At 35.4% G+C, this 22056-nt stretch overlaps 1 protein-coding gene across 6 annotated transcripts in view; it reads right to left on the bottom strand.

Annotated features, from left to right (window-relative positions):
* The window catches only part of RPS6KA5 (ribosomal protein S6 kinase A5), a 75414-nt gene that overhangs the window by 39602 nt on the left and 13756 nt on the right, over window positions 1-22056 (bottom strand). For 2 of the 6 annotated variants that reach the window (XM_017728993.1, XM_017728997.1), the window contains exons 3-6: window positions 12120-12270; window positions 11884-11951; window positions 8202-8317; window positions 7288-7395 (exon numbers count right to left, since the gene is read on the bottom strand). In XM_017728993.1, coding sequence (XP_017584482.1) covers window positions 7288-7395; window positions 8202-8317; window positions 11884-11951; window positions 12120-12208 — 381 coding nt within the window. In that variant the 5' untranslated portion in view covers window positions 12209-12270. Of the gene's footprint in view, window positions 1-7287; window positions 7396-8201; window positions 8318-11883; window positions 11952-12051; window positions 12271-22056 lie in introns of those variants that run through there. The other 4 variants (XM_017728994.1, XM_017728998.1, XM_017728996.1 and 1 more) reach the window with 2 other exon arrangements.

A 22056-nucleotide genomic window follows, 5' to 3' on the forward strand; every position in this document is an offset into this window, starting at 1 on the left:
ATAACCGCTGGACTGTTAACCAAGCCTGTTTTTCTGGCACTAGACTCGTTCTGATCTTGCACTCCTGGTCAGTGAGCACATTGATCCATACCTGCCTCACTATCACACTTTGCTCCCTGCATTAGTGTGAGCTGTCTCCCCACCCTGCTGCTTCCTGGAAAACTAGTCAAGAACCACAGTTCCTCCAGGAACAGCTTACAGGACTGAAGAATTCATGCAGTTGAAGAGTTCAGCAGTATCACACAGAACATTTCATATATTAGCTATCAGCAAACTGGCTGCAAGCTACTGATCAAGCAAGACATTAGATTTCCCTCGGTAAGCTTAGTAAGAAAACCAGGACCATAGGATAAATCAAAAGAATAATATCATAACTGAACATTTACTTAAGGCCACATAGCAGAGGTGCTACTAACAAGCTCCCCTGCTGAATGGATTTTACATTTCAGAAAATTCGCAAGTAAAGACTGAGAAGCCTGATTTCTTGGCAGAAACAGGACCTGTACCTTCAGTGAGTCTTAGAAGTCAACCTACCATAGATATTTACCTCAAAAATAGAACTGCACCAAGGAAAAAACCCATCTCCATAGAAATTATACCTCTAACATTCTTCGCCATTATTTTAATGGCCCAGAATAACAATAATTACAATCTTAATTTAGGAAGGCAAAATTATATAAAAATTGGCAAAAAGATCTCTCACAGTTCAAAGATGCGATATAGGTTTAAAATGAGGAAAAAAATCTTGTTTCAACAAAGTCCTTGCGTACTGACTGGTTTCTTGTTTTTACTCACTTCGGTTTTTTAAAATTTCAATTATTTTGGGAAACTTATTGGTGGCAATATCTAAAAATAACACTGAGTAATTAAGCTGTCCATACCAGAAATTATAAAAAAAAGTCTCTCAGCTGAAGACTGTTGCTTCTGCAGCTGTAAACTTCTATTCATGACCAAAACTAACCTTTGCAGGAGACAAACAAGAAAGAACAAAGACAGGCAAAAAGCTTAGTGGTACGCTAGTTAGACTGCTCTGTTGCATATAACAAAATCATAATGAAGACTGTAATATGAAAACAAAAGCTTAGACTAGAGCAAAAATCGTTGCAACAGGGCAGATCAAAGGTCCACTAGTTTGAAATGTCATCGTATGAAGAATTTTTAAAAAAGTATAGGGTCATGTGAAATTAATTGAACATCCTATCCTGGTGGCTGTTCCAGCTTGAAGAAGCCATTTAAGTCAGAATATATTGGTTAGTATGCCTCTTGCCACAGCTCGACTGATGACTTCTGCTTTGAAAACACACATGGAATAATGCTACTGAATTTTTCAAGCAAGAATGAGATTTGCCTGCCAGCAGATGCCATCAGAACAGGCAGATAAAGGGGACAGCAAGGGTAGCTAAACCTTGCACTGTGTTAACCAAGAAAGCTACGACCTCTACCTCTGTGACCCCAGAAAAAAAGTCAATGGAAGGCCACACCCTCATCTAATGTCAAGTGGAGATTCAAGAAACCTTTTCACAGACTTTTACAACAGCAATGTTCGGTTTCACAGCGCAATGCAACTGCAATTCTACATGAAATTATTTAAACCAGTTCCTGATAATGGATTTTAAAGTAAATAACTAAGAGTAAAGAAAACAAAAGTCTCAATTCTACAGACAAAAAAATTCAGAAACAATGTATTATTGTGTGGAAGGAATGCAAGTCTGTACCACTGTCAACTTGGATGAACATTTTGTACTAGGTTCTTCTCAAAATTCCAATTTTTGGAAGGCTTGTTTTCTAAAGCATCGCCTTTTTGAGATGAGAGAGGTAATAGTACCAAGAAAGAACAGTACACAAAGCAAAACCTGAAAAAATCATATTTCTTCAAAGAGAAGCAAAATTATAAGGTATGGAAGAGTGCTAATTCTAGGAAGAGTTCTGCTAGCTGTTACTACAAGCCTTCAAAAGTTAATTTTTTTTTTTTTTTTTAATAAAGAAAATCATACAGAACATGTCAAATAAACAGTTTCAGAGAGCTCCACATGTAAAAGGTAAAGGAGTGAGAGTGGACCATTTTGCTCAAATGCAATCCATCTGGTTCTAAATTCATTTACATTTGTCTGTGAATCTCTGGTCATGTGAGTTTTTCGCACGTGGCTGCCCAAGTTTCATGGAAGTAGGGTATTTGCAGTAATTCAAAAGAAAAAAAAATCTATGGGAAAAATGGATTCATGACAATGGGAGCATTTGCTCTCTAAAAGTTACTTGTTTTCCTTTGGAAAACAGAATCAGAATTTTTCTTAGTGACTAGCAACCTAATATCCAATAGAAGATACCAGACTACTTAACACAGAGGTTGGCCTTTCTCCCCAAAATGGGACTTTTTTAAAGTGGTATATTACAATAGGAAAACAGTATCCTTAAAGCAGTCCGTTGTAAGGCATCATGATCTGTCTTGCAAAAATTCTTAACAGAACTTTAATATTTTGGCATCAAAATCTGGACAGAAACTATTTTATGCTCTGGTCTTCTGCATTAGTGGTCCACGCTGGAAAAGCACAATCTTCCTTGCGATAAGCACTGAAAAAGGAAACCTCCTGGGCAAAGGCTCAAACAGTCAGTCATCTGATCACTGATGACCTGGTTTTGCAGTTAAAGTAGTCCAGCTCAGTGATGTGCCTGTAGAGTGTTTGGTAGTTCTTAATATTCAATTTCAAGACAGTTAAAACTGAGCCAACTGAAGTACACCAAACAAAACAAGAAGTTTTTGCCATTGTTTCATGTCTTTTTCCAAAACTAATTATCCAGACATATTTATAACCCATGTTAACTTCTGTGGACTAATTTCACTATTCAATTTACTCTTACTTTTTTCTCTTTGGAGAAATGTAAATCTATTCCTTATACCTGTTTATGTCTACATCACTGAACAATCCTTTAACTAAAACACAAGTTATCTGAAGTATGGATAATTTTACTCTTTTTTGCAAGAGAATGCTCAGTGTTGGACAATGTACAGTCTAATTGCAATGATAAGACATTTTCACTTTAATTGGACAAGTATAAGGGGTCTTTTAAAGCCTTTTAAAGTTAAATGCATAGCTAATCTACTAGTTCACTCACGTGAGATGACAGTTCCTAAAGCACTAAATGAGTCAAGTTGTAGTCACTCCTCTCTGTTCTGCACTACCTTTAAACTCCACTAAGAACGTATACAAATCTCTTCCTAGATCATCTACCAAAACCCATAGTGGACCAATCTCCACTTAATCACTTTTCCTCCAACGTGTATCATTTAAAATTTTTTTAAATTAACTAATTTTCTTTCCAGAACAAAATGTTCACTCTATCATCAAATAAATGAAATCGAACAATTCAACAGTGAAAAGCATTTGAGAGTTATAACTAAATTTCCAACTCTGATCAAGAGATTTTCAGATGAAGAAACAACAATGTATATTAAATATTCATTCTACACATCAGATAGAAGTACACAGACATCCACCCAAAGTCTTAGGCTTCAATTCAATCATCCCTCATACAGAATATCCACTTTTATATTATTTATTGCCAAGGCATTTGTATGCTCACAGACACACTGTTTGAAGACTGACAACATTCAGTATTTACTATCTAATTTATTTGAATTTCATTAAGCAAACACAAAAATTTCAGAAAAAACTTAAGATAATGCAGAAGACATGTACCAATGCAGAAGAACTGAGCACTTCACTATACTCTGGAAGAAAGTGTACTTCACTGGATTTAATTAAGAAGAAAAACTTTAATTATTATGCATGGTCAAATATATCATTTTTACAGTAATTCAATGCATGTGTTCATATTATTTTTTCTGAGACATAGATATCTCCATGTACACTAAAATATGATTTTTAGTTTGGTTACAGAACTAAAGGAAATGTGAGCAGAAAGATCGTAAAAAATGAAGTTGCATTTTAGCAATACACATCAAAATTAAGACCAGACCTGATGACTAGGTTAAACTGACACTGACCAAATCAAAACAATTCCAGCATAGAAGTAGAGCTATTAATGAGATAAAAAGATAAAAATATGCCTAAGCCACAAGTCCACAAGACAAACCACAAAAAATACAATGGAAAAAAACCCCAGAACAACTACTTAGGAGTTTTAGGGTTTTTAAAGATAAATGCATTACACGACTTTGAAGTGATTTCACCTGTGCGATGAACAAAACACTGCTGTAGAAGTTTCAAGTCATACCAATTCTCCATATGCCCAATAATAACTTATATTAATGTCATGTGCAGATATACTTTGAACCCCAGTTAGACAAACACTCAGCTGAGATGCATGAAAACATAAGGATAAAATTGTCTTTTTTACCCCGATATTTTTTACAAATTAGTTGAGATTTAAAAATCATAAACACTAGCCTTAAATTCATCACAGGGTTAAGAATACAAATGCCATAAAAGGTAATACTAAATCTCTTTCAATCTCTTAATCTCTTACTAATTCCATTCTATGGTTAGGCTAGTAAAACTGTAGGTCTTCATGAGCTTTTAAATAAAGTTTGCATCAAAAGTAATTTCATACCTAAATACTTTGTGAGACTGACCTACCCTACGTGAAAATTCTTTTTTATTGAACTTTTTTATTCTAGTCAGGTTATTTCTTCTTTTTGCATGTAAATAAAATCATATCACTTCATTTTAAAGATAAAACAAAGGAAACACCACTGTTGATTCAGTTGTAAAAGACAAATTTCAGGTTTTAGCAAAACAGTAGCATAAAATATTTTAAAGCTCTTAAAGCTGCACTGCTTTAACTTGGGTATTTTATTCTTGCATGCTATTTTCACATAATAACAGAGAGAATACTTGACAGTGCATTCTTCACACTCATGCTTTAGTAGCTCCATGGCAGAGATCAATAGGTTTCTGCTTTCCTACAAGTCACGGGCATTTGCTTCCTTTCACTCAAGTGCTTACAAAAAGCAGCTTCCCACCTCTCCACTGTTGAATAGTCAATCTGTTGTAATTATTGTAGTTCTGTTAGATTTATTACGTGCCCAGCTACATGGAAATCATCAACAGCCATCAGATTACAGCAGAGACAATGAAAACATTGAATCATGATGTTTTCTAGCAAGCATCCCTAACCACAAAACTATCCAAAATTCATAAATACATGGTGAAGGGTTTCTCTCTAATAAGAACTCTAAATATAGTACATACCTCTACTATGATAATTTTTATACATTTTAAATAACCTAAATATATCTTGTTTCAGAAAATTAGTCCGAAGAGGGAGTTACTAGAACAAATTCCACTTGCTTAAGTACACATTTCTAATGGTGAAGTTCTTGCAAGAAGCAGGTGGACCAGGAAAGACATGTGAAGAAAGGGAGAGATAGGAAAGTACACTGCTCTGATTAAATTGCAATTGCTACACCTTTATCCGACTTACACAGTTGTGTAATTTTATTTAAAAGTGCTACCCTAGTGAGCATGAGAACAGCTATACAGGCAAATTCTACCTGTTGTAAGTACATTGGTTCAGAAGTGTAAGTATCTATTCTAATGAATTTTAAGTGTTCGAGTAGTAGTTCAATTGTCTACAGAGAATAAAATATGAAATGTCAATTTCTATGTGTAAATGGGTTATTTTAATCATGGTTAAGTTCAGTAGCTAAATTACAAAAGCACACATGAAAAGTGGAGACAATTCCTTAGATTTTGAAAGCAAACAATGCAATTGCAATTACTTTTTTCATTAGATGAAACATGAGAAATGAGGTTTTTTTACAGGGAAGACAAATACAAAATGTGAAAGAGAATAAAAGAAAAAATATAATTAAGTGAACACATTTCTAAGGTATATACTGAAAATAGAATGGATTAGAGTCAGAAGAACTGACATTAAATGACCAAGGAGCAAGGTGGCTTTATTTAATGACTGGAGAAAGAGGAATCCGATTCATAGTGTGGATAAAGCAAACAGGTACCTCCGATGCCTATCCAAGTCCTCACCTTTCCTTGCACTGCTTGTAAATTATGTGCCAAAGGTGAGCACAGATGAGGTGTACTTCTTAAAAACAACTGTTTTGAGACTTTAAGGTTATGATTCTCTATTCAACACAGTGAAGATTTAGGCTTCATTCAACTTTGGCTGCGAGGCTGGGGAACTGCTCCTTTTCTCTCCCATCAGTGCAACAATACCAGTATTTTGCTTTGTCTCTTGCACCCAGCACAGTTTTTCTCACAGCTCTAAGCAGGTCCCACTCTCCCTAGCCACACCTTTCACTATCATTCTTTCCTGATGAAAACTGCATCTCTCTGTACTTACTCTCTGGCACTGGTGTGGCAATCTGTTGCTAATCCCTTCTCATACCAGTTGAACCTCCTCTTGGTTTTGTGCTGTAACTTTAAAAGGAATATACTGACATTATCTCTACTACTTCCCTGGTTCAGAAAATAAAATTTAATATCTTTTAAAATGGTCCCTCTTAAATCCTACCAGACTCCATCTGAAATGCAAATATTCTAGAGAAACTACCAGCTATCTATTTTTAGAAAACCCTTCTGCCGCTTCTAACAAAGACTTTTAGATCTGCAGTCCCAGTTTTCAATACCTCTGATTTGGCTAATGTGAAAGCCAAAAAATATCCATTTTTAAATTTTCTCAGAAGAAAAATCCTGCACAATTTTGACTCTCTGAAGTCTAAAAAGCCTATTTGGAGACAGAACTGTACCTTACAAATAATTAATAGCGAACATCAACAGTCAGAGATCACTATGTTAGGTACTATGTACGTCTCTAGAATGAGATAAGCTTTTATCCTAAAAGCTTGCAATTAAGCTTATTAAAAGTGACACGAAGACGTGAGAAAAAGACAAGATAATAATACATTAATTATTATTAGCATAAAGAAGAGTCATAGCATACCATTTGCCTAGTCATTGCAAAGAATTAGCACAGTCAAGCATTTTTTTTAAAAAGCATCTGAAAATGAAAATGTAACTGACTTTTCAGACATACGCGGGTCTTTCCCTTTTCATGTCAAGGTCAGCAGAAGAAAGCATGAAAGTTTTTCAGGGAAAACTAGAACAAAGATGTATGGCAACACTGGCAGGCCTAAGACCAATAAACTGGAAGCTCAGAACCTAGTAACACAGACAACTAGATTTTGTCCTATGATGTAGGAGTCTGGAATGCAGGTTTTCCACCCTTCTCAAATGTGCTTAGGATTCCAATGAAACACTGTCATCTTGCTCAATTCTGTCCACACTTACTGGAGAGCCAAGTACTCACCTCGTCAGTAAGAAACTCCTTACTCAGACCAAAGTCTGTCAGCACCACATGGCCATCAGAATCGAGGAGAATATTCTCAAGTTTTATATCCCGATATATAATCCCCAACTGCAAACAGAATACAAAAAAACGTATTTCCAAATAGTGTAACCACATCAAGAAGATGTTGCTGAATGCATTTAAATATGAAGCCACCAAAATTCTCCTTATTAAGGTAATCTGACACATGAAAGTTGCTCCTCAAAAAAGACAACTTGTAAAAGCCTTTGAAGAAATAACTTTAAAATTACATTAAAATTCTCAGAAACTACACTGTGCATTAATGTCTTAAAATTTAAAGGACATATTGTATATCACTCAAATTTAAAAGTGACTGAACACTTGCTGTTGAGTGCAAAACTCAGTTCAGCTTTTACTGAGAATGAAAACAGATGCTTCTGTTATATGGTCTAGACATAGACCAGACAGGTATGCACACTTTGCAATAGTCTACAAATCTATTTACTACTTCTGAGAACTGTAACACTTTTCATGCCTACAGCTGTGCTAGAACTCTACTACTCAGTTGTGTAGAAACAAGGATAACTGAATAATACAACCCAAAACTTGTTCATTACAAATTAGTTTTACTGATATACACTGTTTCACAAGGATTACTAAAAATGACCAAATCATTTGTCAGTAACACTACTCTTCACCCTGCAGACAAAAATTTGTAGCCTTAAACTGGTGCACAAGGAGGGACATTTCATTGGGGATTATTTCTAATTATACAACTAATGTCCCAATGTTAGATAAAGTTACTTTCAATTTAAAACAATCTAAAACAACAGTTCTCCTTACTAACTTTATATGATACAAAAAGAATACAGCTCTAAGTCCTCAAAATCAGCACCAGAATGAAGTTACTTTACCTTGTGGAGATGTTCAAGTGCCAAAACGATTTCTCCAATGTAAATTTGCACCTCATTTTCTGAGAACCTCTCTCTGTGTGAAAGATGAGTAAACAATTCTCCTCCATTTATATAGTCTAAAAAATAGAACAAAGAACCTTATAATTCCACTTTCCGACAATTTAATTTTCTTATTGGAACATTATTAGGTACTTTGTAAGTTATTTAGTAACACATTCTTATCAGATGCTTTTACTTCATTGTCATTCACCAGTATTTCATCATGCTGTACAATACTCAATTTCTTTCTTAGAGGACTGAGGGAAGAACAAGACTCACTTTTGAATAAGCAGTAAAACCATAAAATAACCCTCAACTATTCCTAAATTATAAAGATGGGGTTTTTCACAAAATCAGTCTTTTAGTTACTTAGGAATATGAAAAGAAAGAAGTACAAATGATAGCTACAAACAGAACCGTTGTAGACTCTCATGAAGTAACTCTGATGAGCAGCAAGGCAGACTGACATAAAGAAAGGCAATTCAGAAAACAGGTATTAGGGGAAATAATCAACTACTGACAATTACACAGTTTTCCCTTCACAAGGGAAACCTTGATGGCAAAACTTACTGGAGGAGATTATTTCCACATACACTCCCTCATGGAAACCACACTTTCATTCTTTGCAGGCTATGACACAAGGATTTTCCCACAGTATGGGAAAGGGGAAAAAAAATTATTACAACAGAGCTCCACTGTAACACAAACATATTTTAGATGTAGAGCTGTTTATGCTAGCAGTGTACATTACAGCCATTAATTTGCAACCTCAGAGCCCCCATTTTTGTATTTGAGGTCTACATATACAGAGCAGGGAACATGCCCCACAACATTTTACTCAGTATTTTCTTGAATATTGTTTCTACAGATCCATGGGTATAACACATAAATCCATGAAAGTGGTCCAATCCTATTTTAAGTTAATAGTTTGAGGGAGAAAGCATATATACAAATTACACACATTCTGATCTCTCTCCACTTTTCAGTTCTCTCTTTGAAAAGAAGTATTAGTGGAATCAAACAACGTGAGAAGGATTATTTATCTGGACCAGTAAGAAAACGAAAAGATTTAATGAAGTATAAATAACCCACATTTTACAATTGCTTCCTTCTTCTAGAAGAGCTCCAGCATGTAGAAAAAGGTAACAGAAACAAATTTTTTTAAATATTTCTACCCGGAACTGTTAACTTAGCACAAAGTAAGCACTGAATTGCCAGGTGCTGTTCTAAGGACTGTGACAGATCCAAACCAAAGCTGCCACAGGATTGGCACAACAAGCTTAATTTTATCCAGATTGTAACACTAACCACAGCCCAGTGAAACAACCAGCTGTCAAATTCTTGGTGCAAGATCAAATGAATCACTGACACAATGGAAAAAAAAAAAATTCCTGGTTAGTTCAGTATAAACTCCCACCTGACAGTTCAGATTATTTAGCTATTTTTTAAAGTATTAGAAGGTTAACCTTGCGTGACAAGCTTTGTATAGAAATAATGGTACTCACATGGATATAACACATTGTTCGTTCAGTATAGCTTAAAGCCAACATAAAACCTGGAATCAACTCCTAACCCTGTTTTCTGGAAATCTGGCAGAAATGCAGCTGCATGTCTGTACTTGATTCAGTCTAAATTCACATAGCTATGTAATCTGACAGCATGAAGAACTGTACTAAATATTGCACTGAGGCTCCAATTCTAAAACCTCTTAAAACTAAAATGGTAGGTTGCTCACATACCAAATTCAGCCAAGTACAAAAACAAGACAGATAGTGGTTTCCCTCAAAATCCAGAAGCCTCTGAAACATTTAACCTCCAAAACTACATTGAAGTGATTTACACAGACTTACATAATAAGACATGAAAAATTTGTAACCACCTATTTGGGTTTTTTTCCCTCAGGGAGGGTGTGAAGCCCAGTTGATTTATAAAGTAGCTTTACATCATGTTAAGTAAGAGAAATTTTCACTGTTACAGAAAGTCATTAAAAGTAATTTTGAAACTAATTATTCCTATTTTCTGCTGAAAATGAAGGAAAAAAGGATCTTTCTGGCCCCAACAGATATGCTGAAAATGGATGTAGAACTTATGAGAAAGAATTACAGCCTTTTGTTTTGTTTTTCTCTCTCTTAGCTATGAACTTCTTGCTTCAAACATCACCTCAACATTGCGTTATGGTGGACACGTGCCCAGGCTGCACTATTTGCTACACAACTTTCTTCAGAACTACTGGGCTTGCTCCTTTTTGACTCTTATGAGAATATAATATCAAGCTTTTTAATTTGCTTTCATACAAGAGGCTTTTATTGCCTTCTAATTAACCTTATCGCCTAAATTTTCCCCCTGCTATGTATTTATCTTTAGGCAACTACATTATCTCAGGTTTGAGGGGGTTTTTTGTTTGGGTTTCCCCTCTTTTTTTAAAAATATTTCTAATGGGATCTAAGCTGCATTTTAGCAAAAACTATCTGGACTTAAAGAATGGTTCTATAATATTTATAATAAATGTTCGCATTTTATCTCATTGGATATTTCAATTTTTTCCAAGTTATTAATCAATAACTTTAAATCCAATAAAAATTTCAAAACCTTAATTATTAACAGTTACTATCAAGGAATCAGAAAGCTATCAATATATTTCTAACTGTTTATTTGTGACAAACTTCTATGTATTTCTCTAATGTCCTAGTCAGAGGAATTTGCAAGAAACTATATTACAATTTTCAACTCTCATTTTCAAAAGGAATTTAGTGAATACTCAATTTCAGTTCCACATATTTATTATTTCACTGCAGTATATGAAACTAAGGTATGTACATAAAATATCTTTCTAAGAATTGACACCTAGAGGTGTAGATTCATTTAACATTAATAAAATTTTGCTAATTTAATGTAAATCAGCCTGTTAATAAAGGTTAAAAAATCAAAGTTGTGGACAAAAAGGAATGCAAAACCTGCACTTCAATTAAAGGACAATTTACTTCCTCAAACATTTCACTAGAGAAACATATTATTAATCCAAGCCTTACATTAATCATTCATTTTACAATTCTTTTAAAATTCTCTAAGTAAGAAGGTTTTAAAAATTGCTGGCAATTTTCTTACAAATACACTTCATACACCAAAATTTGCTACACTAAATTGCATACACTAAATTTGCTGCTAATCTGAAAGGTAAATTTCTAAAATTAGAGTAATACCAAACCTTATGAACAAGTCTACTTTCAGCACAGAAATGTGTGATTTTGGATTGTCTCTTTACACCCAAAAATTGAAACATGGAAGCATCTCAATACTCAAATACTCAATATCTCATAACAAAACACTTAACAAAGCAAATGCTTCCAGGTCATTGATGAACATACATTTTTTGCTGCATATAAGATAACCACTACACCCCCCAAGTCAGAGTAGCACACTGAAGCTCAAACAGGAAAACCACAAACACAGACACTGTCGAAGATGAACAGTATTTTACTTCCTATGCTCTCTCATGCAATCTCCAAACACACTGTACTTTAGACCACATGAAAAAAACCTTACAAAACATTGAGATAGAAGGGCTTTTTTGGGGGGAGTTTTGTTGTTGGTTTGTTTTTTTTTTTTTTTTAAAATAAAAACTTTAATCCCAAAGACTACTCACCTAAAATGAGATGAAGCTTTGTATCTGTCTGGAAGGCATAATGTAACGTGACCAAAAACGGTGATTGCCTAATGTGTTGAGATAGAAGGGCTTTTTTGGGGGGAGTTTTGTTTTTGTTTTTTTTTTTTTTTTTTTTAAATAAAAACTTTAATCCTGAAGACTACTCACCTAAAATGAGATGAAGCTTTGTATCTGTCTGGAAGGCATAATGTAACGTGACCAAAAACGGTGATTGCCTAATGTGCTCCAAGACTTGTCGTTCTGTCCTTGTGTGCTCAGTTGTTTTGGCTTTTTGAACTATAGTTGCTTTCTTCAGTACTTTCATGGCATACAGTTTTCCAGCATCATGGCCGCTTACTTTCCTCACCAGGAACACTTTTCCATAGGCTTAAAAATCGGGGAGGGGAAAAAAAAAAAACAAAACCAAAAGCAAAGAGAAGAAACACAAAGAAGAAAAAAAAAAAAAAGACAAAAAGAAAAGACAATACAAGTTACCTACCTGTACTATAGATCTGTCTAATACCATTATTACTTTCAATTACTCATTGTTACGGCAGACAGTAATCACCCAGGCTAAAAATCTACCAAAACACTTTCCGTCTTTCAGATTGACCTTTACTGAGCAAAATTTCAACCCAATGAGCTTCATAACTGAATGCTGCAAGAGTGGGAAAAGCAATCCAACCACTTCAGTATTTAAAAATTATTTTAAAAGCTGATGATTTCTTCCTTTGTAATATACTAAAACATCCATATCTAGAATTAAGCAAGAGTTCCGAGTAAGAGAGATGCTATTTTTTTGTTCTTAAAATAGTCTGCCCATATTTGCACAACTCCTATACTTTCATTACTGGTTTTAAAGCACAGAAGTTACAAAAACCTGTAGAAAAGCCAATGAATTCTTCCCATCAGTATTTCATACATAGGAGCTTTCTGAGGCTCTCATAATGAGCTTAAAAGGACTCCTAGGAATTCTACATAAATAAATGTGATACCACTACTAGGCAAACCTGTAGAAACAGTAAAGGTTAGAATTAGTGTCCAGTTGCTGGGCCACGATTTCATTGCAATTACAGAGATACAGCAGGATAGCTTGCATAACTGGAATACTGTCATGGATGGTTACACACTTTTTAGGAAAGAGGCCAGAAAGGCAAGGTGGTGGAGTTCTCTTTATGTAAGACAAAACTTAAAATGTATCAAGCTCTGCCTAGGGGTAGATGAAGGAGGAGCCAAGAGTTTATGGGTAAGAATTAAGGGATAGGCTAAAATGGGTGACGCTGTTTACTACAGACCACCTGATTAGTAAGAGGAAGTAGATGAGGCCTTTCACAGACAGCAGAAGTAGCTGTCACGATCACAGGCTCACAGTTCTCATAACCACTCCCACAGCTGCTGGAAAGACATCACAGCTTGGTACATGGGAGCCCAGGAGGTTCCTGCAGAGCACTGATAACTCTGACAAAGGTGGTGGGGAAGCCCACAGGGAGAGGTGTGTTGCTGGACCTTGTACTAACAAACCAAAAAGGACGGGTTGGTGATGTGATGGCTGGTGGCAGCCTTGACTGCAGTGTCCATGAGAAGCTGGTGTTCAGGATCCTGCATGGAAGAAGCATGGCAGTAAGTAGGATTATAGCCCTGGACTTCAGGGCTATAATAACTCTGGCATCTTCAAGGGCCTACTTGGAGGAATCTCATAGGTTAGGTCTCCAGAAGGTAGAGTGGGTCCAAAAGAGATGGTTAATATTCAAGTAGCACTTCCTCTATGCTTAAGACCAGGACATCCCTGTGAATAAGAAATTAAGCAAAGGGAGCTGGAGACCTGCATGGATGGGCAAGGCACTTCTGGCAAAATTCAGGCAGAAGAAGGAAGTTTACAGAATGTGGAAAAAAGGTCAGGCCACTTGGGAAGAATATAGGAATATTGTCCAAGTATTGCAGGTATGTGTCAAGGAAATCAAAGGTCCACTTGGAATTAAATATGGCAAGGGATATCAAGGACAACAAGAGGGGCTTCTTCAAGGATATCAGCAACAAAAGGGAGACTTAGGAAAATGTGGGCCCACTGCCAAATGCCCTGGTGACGAAAGGTACAGAGAAAGAGTTACTAAACACCTTTGCTTCTTACTCGCTGCTAAGGCTGGTCCTCAGGAATCCCAGAGCCTGGGGACTTTCCCTTGGTTGAAGATAGGGTCAGACAAACCTGATACCCACAAATTCATGAGCCCTGGATGGATTCACCCATGAGTGCTAAGGGATTTAGCAGATGTTATTGCTAGACCATCATGTTTGAAAGGTCATGGAAAACAAGAAAGATTCCTGAGAACTGAAGAAAAGCCAATACCACAACAGGCTTCAAAAAGGGCAAGTGGTAATCTAAAAAAATAAATAGAATGTTAGAAACTTCAAAGAAAGTATTGAAGTGAAGAAATAACAAATGTACCACCCCCCATACCTTCAACACAAACCCAGAAATCCCTTATGCTGTGTTAGAAATCCTTGTGTGCTCCTGTCTTGAATGAAGCACGCTATTTTGGTACCTTCTGTCTTCTGTCCCCAACTACCCTGCTCCCATCAGAAAAAAGTATAATACATTCAAAAGGGATAAAAGAATTCCTCTAAATATGAAGGGAACTAAACATACTTCCATGTTTTATTTAGCCTGAAAAAGTAGAGTACTTAAGAAGATTACAGAGAGTTAAAAAAGAAAAAATCAAAAACTATAAGAACTAAAGTAAAGAACAATTTTCATTATTTTTAGAAACAAAATAACTAAGGCAACAAATTAAATCATTAGGTATCAGCATTAAGAACTAGGCAAAGCACACAAACAAATATGCAGTTAAGCTGTGGAACTAGTGTTACATGATACTGCAGCTGTCAAAAATGCAGATGAATTTAAAAAGATTACATAAATCCCTGAGGGAGAGGAAAGCACATCAAGTGTTGCCAAACACTGAAGAGAATCTCTGGCTCAGGCAGACCCCAAACTGCAGGTTGCTACAAGCTCACTAAGGAAACCATCATTGTAAGCCTCTCCTTAAGCCATCACGAGACAGAAAAACAAACCAGCTGGTTGTTTTTCTGACCCTTGTAATTACCTTCACACTATTTTCTCAAAGAGAATGCTCAATATCTCAAACCTGACGTACACTAGACAAGTGTATACTGTCCTGATGTGAGACACTAAAATTTAGTTGCCCTTTAAAAATGCTACAGCATACAAAGCTCCCAGTAAGCATCACGTGCAACTCCAGATTTCTTGCTGGATTTTTCCCAGACAGGTAATAGAGAGTTTTAAACTACCAAATGACATGTGAGCTTTTTTCCTAAATCCAGGTTCTCCTCCAGTCAGTATATAAAACTGATACTGCTCATATACTGAACAATTATTTTTAAGAAGTTTTTTACGTGACTCATCACACCCTAAAGAAACGTGCTTCCCTTCTTTACAGAACTCATTACCGGCAAAAAGAGCTTTCATAAAGTAAGTTTTCATAACATATCTCTCAAGAATGGCAAATAGAATAGGTGATTGTAAACATCTTTCTATTTTGTGAGATATGTAGGACAGTCTCTTTCAAGACTTTGCATTTTATGTTTCATTTCCCAACCTTCTAGTTACAAGATCTCAAGCATACCTAAGCCAGACTGAATGGTCACCAGGTACTCATCAAGAAATGGATAAACAGATGTAAAAGGATTACTCTAGTAAAATAGGCATGAGCCATAAATCCTGTCACGATATACAGACGCAGGTGACCTGAATCAAGGTTATACAGACCATAATATTGTGACCACAGTAATACTGTTATGCATATGCACCATTTTAATCTTATTTCCTATTTTCCAATACTAGATGTTAAATTATTTTTAGCATCTGAAAAACAGATTCCTACTACTGAGATAATTGTTTTAAAGAAACTGCTTCCAAAAGTAGTATTTACATTTTTATAAGGAGTTAGTTCTCAAAAAAAAAGTGTAGGTAACACTTTTGCATTTTCTAACAGGCAACAAAAACAGTGCAGAGAATGGCCTTAACCTGCATTTCCCAAATGCTTAAAGAAGAAGCCCTAGTTTACACGAGGTTTTAAATGGAGTTTGAAAATTAACTTCCCTGTGCCTTTCTGAAAAGCAGTCTAGAGCATTAAACATAAGTTTCCTTAGGTTCCCAGGAAACAGTAATTTTATCAGAAATGTTGGAGAACATTAAGCTAAATTAAAATAAAGAAAAGCCTCAGGATTTTAACACTTGGCTACCTGTATCTTTAATCACATTTTATAAAAACATATAATAATGCATCTTAAGTGAGAGAATGCGGTACCTACTACAGCTTTACACGTAGTATCAGAGAAAATTATCTGGTACAGTGGCCAGAGAAAATTATCTGGTACAGTGGCTGTAAGACTCTCTAGAAACAACACTCTTGTTACCATAAAAGACTTTGCAACATAGAGCTTTGCCATGGTACAAATTGTTTCTTCAGGAATCTGAAAAGGACTGACAGAAAGATGACGATTCTCAGCATTTTTTTATGAGAATAAATCTCAAGTAGCACTATTTTAATCAAATGACTCATAATATATTCAACACCAGAATCTCTGATATCACCACAAGATATCTACTTAAAAGACAACACTGCAAAAGCAATTTATTTGAGTGGCAGCAAGGAGAGAGCACATAAGCTAATTGCAATACTCTTACCTGACAATTGTACTTCAGTAAAGCTTTTTTAATTTCTCAAAGAGCAACATTTTAGTGTTCATTCTCATAAAATCTCATGCACATCTAATCTATGCCAAGGCAGAAATATTTAGCCAGCAATATATACCCCATAATGAAACACACACAATCACCAAATATCCAGCCCCCAAATTCATTGAAAATACATTAAATGATAGAAAAACTAAAATACTATATATAATACATACACAAACTATGTTAGACTGACCTCACAGCTGAAGAGAAATAAAATAAAAATTTTAACAGTAATTATTAGTTGCTGAGTTATATGGACATCAGCCTTTATGATGATTAAGATATTTCACACCAGCAATTCATAGGAAATTTCCACTCAATTCGTGAGATAGGAAAATATAATTGGGTGCTAAAAACTCTTTCATTACTGCCCCTTCCATGAATACAAATTCATAGTAATACATAGTAAGTATATATAAGCATACCTACAAGTATACTTAGACAGAAGTACATATATAAGTATTCATACTAATACGTATCACCATTCTAAGTAACAATTCAGCAGGCCATTAGAATATTCTAAAATACATAGTTGCTGAAAGACAGTGAGTTAAAAATATGAAGTATTCTTTGTTACCTTGTTCTTTCTGTACAAATGCAAGCACATTAAGGCATTGCATCACACCAGCTAATTCTAACAGAGAAAAAGGAGTGCAATTCTTATTGTTTATAGCACAATGGATGGTTTCTGTGGACTCCTAAATTCATCAAAACTTTATACTTGTACCCAGACAGTTTTTTAAAATTAATCTTTTCAAGTGTTAACGTAAGCTACACCTTTTTCTTAAATTACTTTTTTACTGTTAGCGTAAGAATAATCATGAGACTACAAAGGAGAAGGCTCAGAGGCACAAAATATTTAAGGTTTTGAATAAATTTCGTTGTATTCTTGCATGATGTATGTTATGAATGTATTGTGATGTTGGATTTTTGCATGTTCCTTAATGTTAGAAAAACTTTACCTAGGTTCTGTAATGTAATACATGATATAGAATGTCTATTGTTTATGTAGTCAATTTAGAAAAGATAGGCAGAGAAAGTCTTCATATTCCTGGAGTATCTTATCAGAGAAGAAGAAAAACCAGAAAACCAGAGAGAGAAGAATTTATGGAGGGAGCAGAGACGGAATGGAGCCAAGGAGGAAGATAAGGCTGACGGGATGATACACAGAAACTCCAAAGAATTTATGAATCATGCATGATTGTGATGAATATGCAATAAGAGATGTACTTTTAAAGATGATCTTTTGGATGTAGAGGTGTGCCTTTGGCTCTGCCAAAGCACCCGGCCGTAATACCCTTTTTGCTATTGTCTCCTAATTGTCCCTTTTATTAAACCTTTCTTAAAATTTTATAAAGAGTGAACCTTGTTTTTCACATATATGCCTAATGACATCTTTGCTCTGCAATTTAGATTTAATCTGCCCAAGGAATATGGAGGTAGAACTCTCACTGTGCTAGTATCTGTCCATATGAATTAAAAATTGGAATGTGGCAAAGTTAGAAAAGCATATAGCTCTAGCAGCTAAAAAGGGGGGGGGGGGGAGCTAAACAGAAGCCTTAACAAATCTCAAATAGCATTCTGAAGAATAATTCCAGTTTTTATTGTCTATGACCAAACTGTCAAAAACAGGCAAGAATCACTAATGGAATTTTTTCAGTGTTATTACTTACCCCAAGAACAAATTTTCTCTCCCATTAAGCAAGAGAGTGATGATTAATATGAAAAGCAGAAAGTGACAGGAGAGGGTAAGTTGCATCTTAAAATGTATTTTATATCAGCATTTTGCTTGTGTTTATTTTTTGGCTTTTTACCTTTTTTTAAAAAGTAAATGCTATTACAGTAAATAGTTATGGCAGACAATACATGCCTAACTTTTTTTTTTCTTTTTTAAAGCATGTAAGTTTTTAGAAGGCAGCTCTCATATGAAAGACATTCTACCACTGGATAAAGATGCCATTAATTTTTAATTATTACAAGAATTAAGGTAAATAATTTTCTTCAAAAATTGTTTTAAAGGTACTGCATACTGCTGAAGTTTGATGAAGTCAGAACAAACAACCACAAGCTGCCTGAGAACATCATCTTATTTTCTCCTTTCCTTCTTCAATGTTAAGACTGTTTTTGCTGTTCTCTCTGACATTAGTTCCAGTAAGAATCTTGGTTACTGATCTCCAATTTAATGCACAGATTTTTTCAGAATTCTCTGGCGGATGAATATGACAAATTTGTACAGGTTCTTATATTGAACACAGCCCCCTCTTTTCAGTCTGCTCTTCATGCAGAAAACTAATCTTCCATTTCCAAGCCCTGTCTCCAATTAGCCATCCCACCTAACAATCAGTATACATTCTAGCTGCCCTCAGCAGAAACTGAAGTAAAATATTTAATTGGAGTTTGGAATTATTTTTAGACACTCACTAATTTTGGCTCACTCTCTTGAGCACAGTATCCCCACTTCTTTCTTTTTCCTCCTTCTATGAGAGAATATTTTATATTTTCTTCAATATGCTTTGAAAGAACTAACTTCATTTCACCGTCTTAACTTTGTCAGAATACTTTCTGACCTCTTAGATGAAACTTCATTATATGTCCTTGTATAACAAGATTTTTGAGATAGTTATTTAAATCTGACATTCATCCCACTAATTTTGTTCCCTTCATATGAATAAATCATTCCGATTCTGAGGATCTTCCACATATAAGGTAAATATTCTTCCTGTATAAGCACTTAAATCCAAAAGATCACGTATAAAACATTCTCTCATATATGTTAGTTAGATTCTTGTTTCTCATTATTTTTGTCTTCTCGTAGGTCAAAAGGTAGAATGGCTTATAAGTGCACATGCTCAGGAACTAATTGTATTGTCTCTTCTTAACCGCAGTTGAAAGAGTGAACGAAAGTGGCATTTAATGAAGTTCAGTAGAGAAAAAGGAATAATCCTTGGTGGAAAAATGTATGAACCAGAATGCACTCTAGAGTGTTTTGTTATTTTAAAAACACATTTTCAAAGAATGAAGCAAATAAGCCAAGTGGGCGTGCATAAATCAACACAGCCACCTTCTCCTGTTGTTCCTTTCCTGGCTTTGGGAAGCAATTAGATTACTTTGCTGAAAAGTAACCATCTTCTACAGAATAGACTCTAGTTTTCCTTGTCACAGGGAGAAAATCTTTAACTAGACAGGACAGACAAGCAGGAAACATGAACACGGACAGGAAATCTGAAAATTCTGTATTAGCAAGGCTATACAATAACAAAGAGAAAGACTCGCGCAATGTCAAAAAGCGTATACTGAGTAGAACACGGGGCAGTCAGAAGTCAAGGCAGTAATAATTTGTTCCCAGAGCAACAAGTACATTATTAACAGCTTCATTAACAGTGGCATACTGTCATGTATTTCATTTTACTGAAGTAAAGTGCTACTGATTTCTTCAATGGATAAGTTTCGTCTATTATGATCCCCTAACCGCAATGTAAAAGAATCCAATTCAGACTTTTGCTTCCTTGTCTTTCCTCTGAGACTCAGGTCAAAAGAAGAAAGCATATAGCATGATACAATTTTAATACCAAAAAGCAAAATGTAACAAGTGTGCTTCCAACTGAGTGCATATATTAGAAGAAAACAGACAAAAGAATGTAAGAAAGCAATTCATACTAAAGAAAATAGTAAGTATGAAATTATGCTAAGCCACAGCATGAAAAAAGTTATGGCAAAAAATGGCTTCCAAAGGAGAAACATCAGCACACACAGATACTATTTCTAATAATCTTAAATGTTTGTGGTTTTAAAATATAAAGCTTAAAAATGAAGATTTAAATAAACCTTCACTGCTACTACCCGAAAAGAATCACCACCAAGTCTGCAAGAAACCATCACAATTACATATCCTTATGCAAGGATATCATTTAATTTAGCATGTTTTGAGTATCTTCTGTGGTTATTCCAGTTGCTTCATAGCAGACTATCCTTAAAATATTGTAATTAGTTTAAATAGCATCTACAGTCATCACTTAATGTAACTGTGAGGTTTCAATATATTCTCCCTTGCATTACTGTAGATCAATTAAGTATTAGTTTGAAAACACTGCATGCTGCATAACTCCACAGTGAAGCATTTTAAAACAGCATCACAGTTTTATTTAGCATTAGTTACATTACAGTACTATCAATAATACAATAAAAATACCTCACACCAGGATAAAGCTTTCACTGCCAGAGTAAAAATAGCTTTTGTCTATTTGCTTATAGCAATGCCCAGAATGTTTCTCAAGTTAGGAAATTAAACTTCATCAGCAAGAACATCTTAGTAAGGTTCCAGAATCTCTAGTACTGGAAGGGTTTTAAGAATGAATCAGCACAAGGGGTGATACAGGTATAACGGACTGTGTCTTGGGCCAAACAATTAAGGGACCTCTTCAAGGTCTGACCTCTTTGGAATCCTGTTTCCAGCAATTCCATGTTACAGCAAACATTGCCAACTGACAGATGGTCACTTACCCAAAAGCAAAGAGAACTAGCTCCATTCTGATCAGGTCATTGGCATTTAATGCCACCCAGTAATTAGAAAGCAGCAACCTCTGACACATCTAGTGCATGAGTCTCAGCTGTCATAGGCTTGAGACTGAACAAAGCTTCTTGACTGCCCTGACAGTCTAGATTTCTGAAGCAAAAACCTCAGGCTATGATTAAAACTGCGTATCAAAAAAGTGGAAAAAAAACCAAAAAACAAACACCACAACAAATGCCAACTACTCCTCCTACAAATGCTGTTCCAGGAAATCCAAGGAGTCCTTGGATTCCTAAAGTTTGCAAGAATCGTTTAGTCAGTTCTTAAAATAGTTTAAGATCTACTTAGACAGAAGACATTTCTGGAGCAAGAAGACTACTAGACCACGATGAAGTCAGACAGGCATGCTTATTCCACTTTATTTTTTTACTTCACACACACACACAAAGTCAATCCCACTGTCATCCGATGAAGGAGCCTTTTCTGAAAGGGGTCCCTCAATAATTACCCTGTTAACCTGAGTGAATAGGATAGCTTTGCACTGTGAGCCTAAGGATTACCTGCTATGGTTAAGAGTATTCCAGGCCAAGAAAAATTTGGCCAACCTGTTCAGGAAGGAAAGAAGGCACGGGAGGTAGCAATGAATGACTGACAACAGTTTAACAGCAGCAAAATGGGCTATTTCAGAGGTACTGCCTAAAGACAGGAGAAGGTGAGGCTACTACTAGTCTGAACTTGAAGACTGGCCCTTATGAAACCACCAACTTACTTTGTAACCCAGATGCAATAGGTGTAATATTAGCGTGATCTCAGACCAATGGCAAAGGTAACAAACAGACAAAATTCCAGTATGGGACGGGTTTTCATATACACACATATTTACAAATCCAGCCAATGTTTCCAT

The sequence above is a fragment of the Corvus brachyrhynchos genome, unplaced genomic scaffold (assembly GCF_000691975.1).
Source record: "Corvus brachyrhynchos isolate BGI_N302 unplaced genomic scaffold, ASM69197v1 scaffold1, whole genome shotgun sequence".
NCBI classification, from domain to species: domain Eukaryota; kingdom Metazoa; phylum Chordata; class Aves; order Passeriformes; family Corvidae; genus Corvus; species Corvus brachyrhynchos.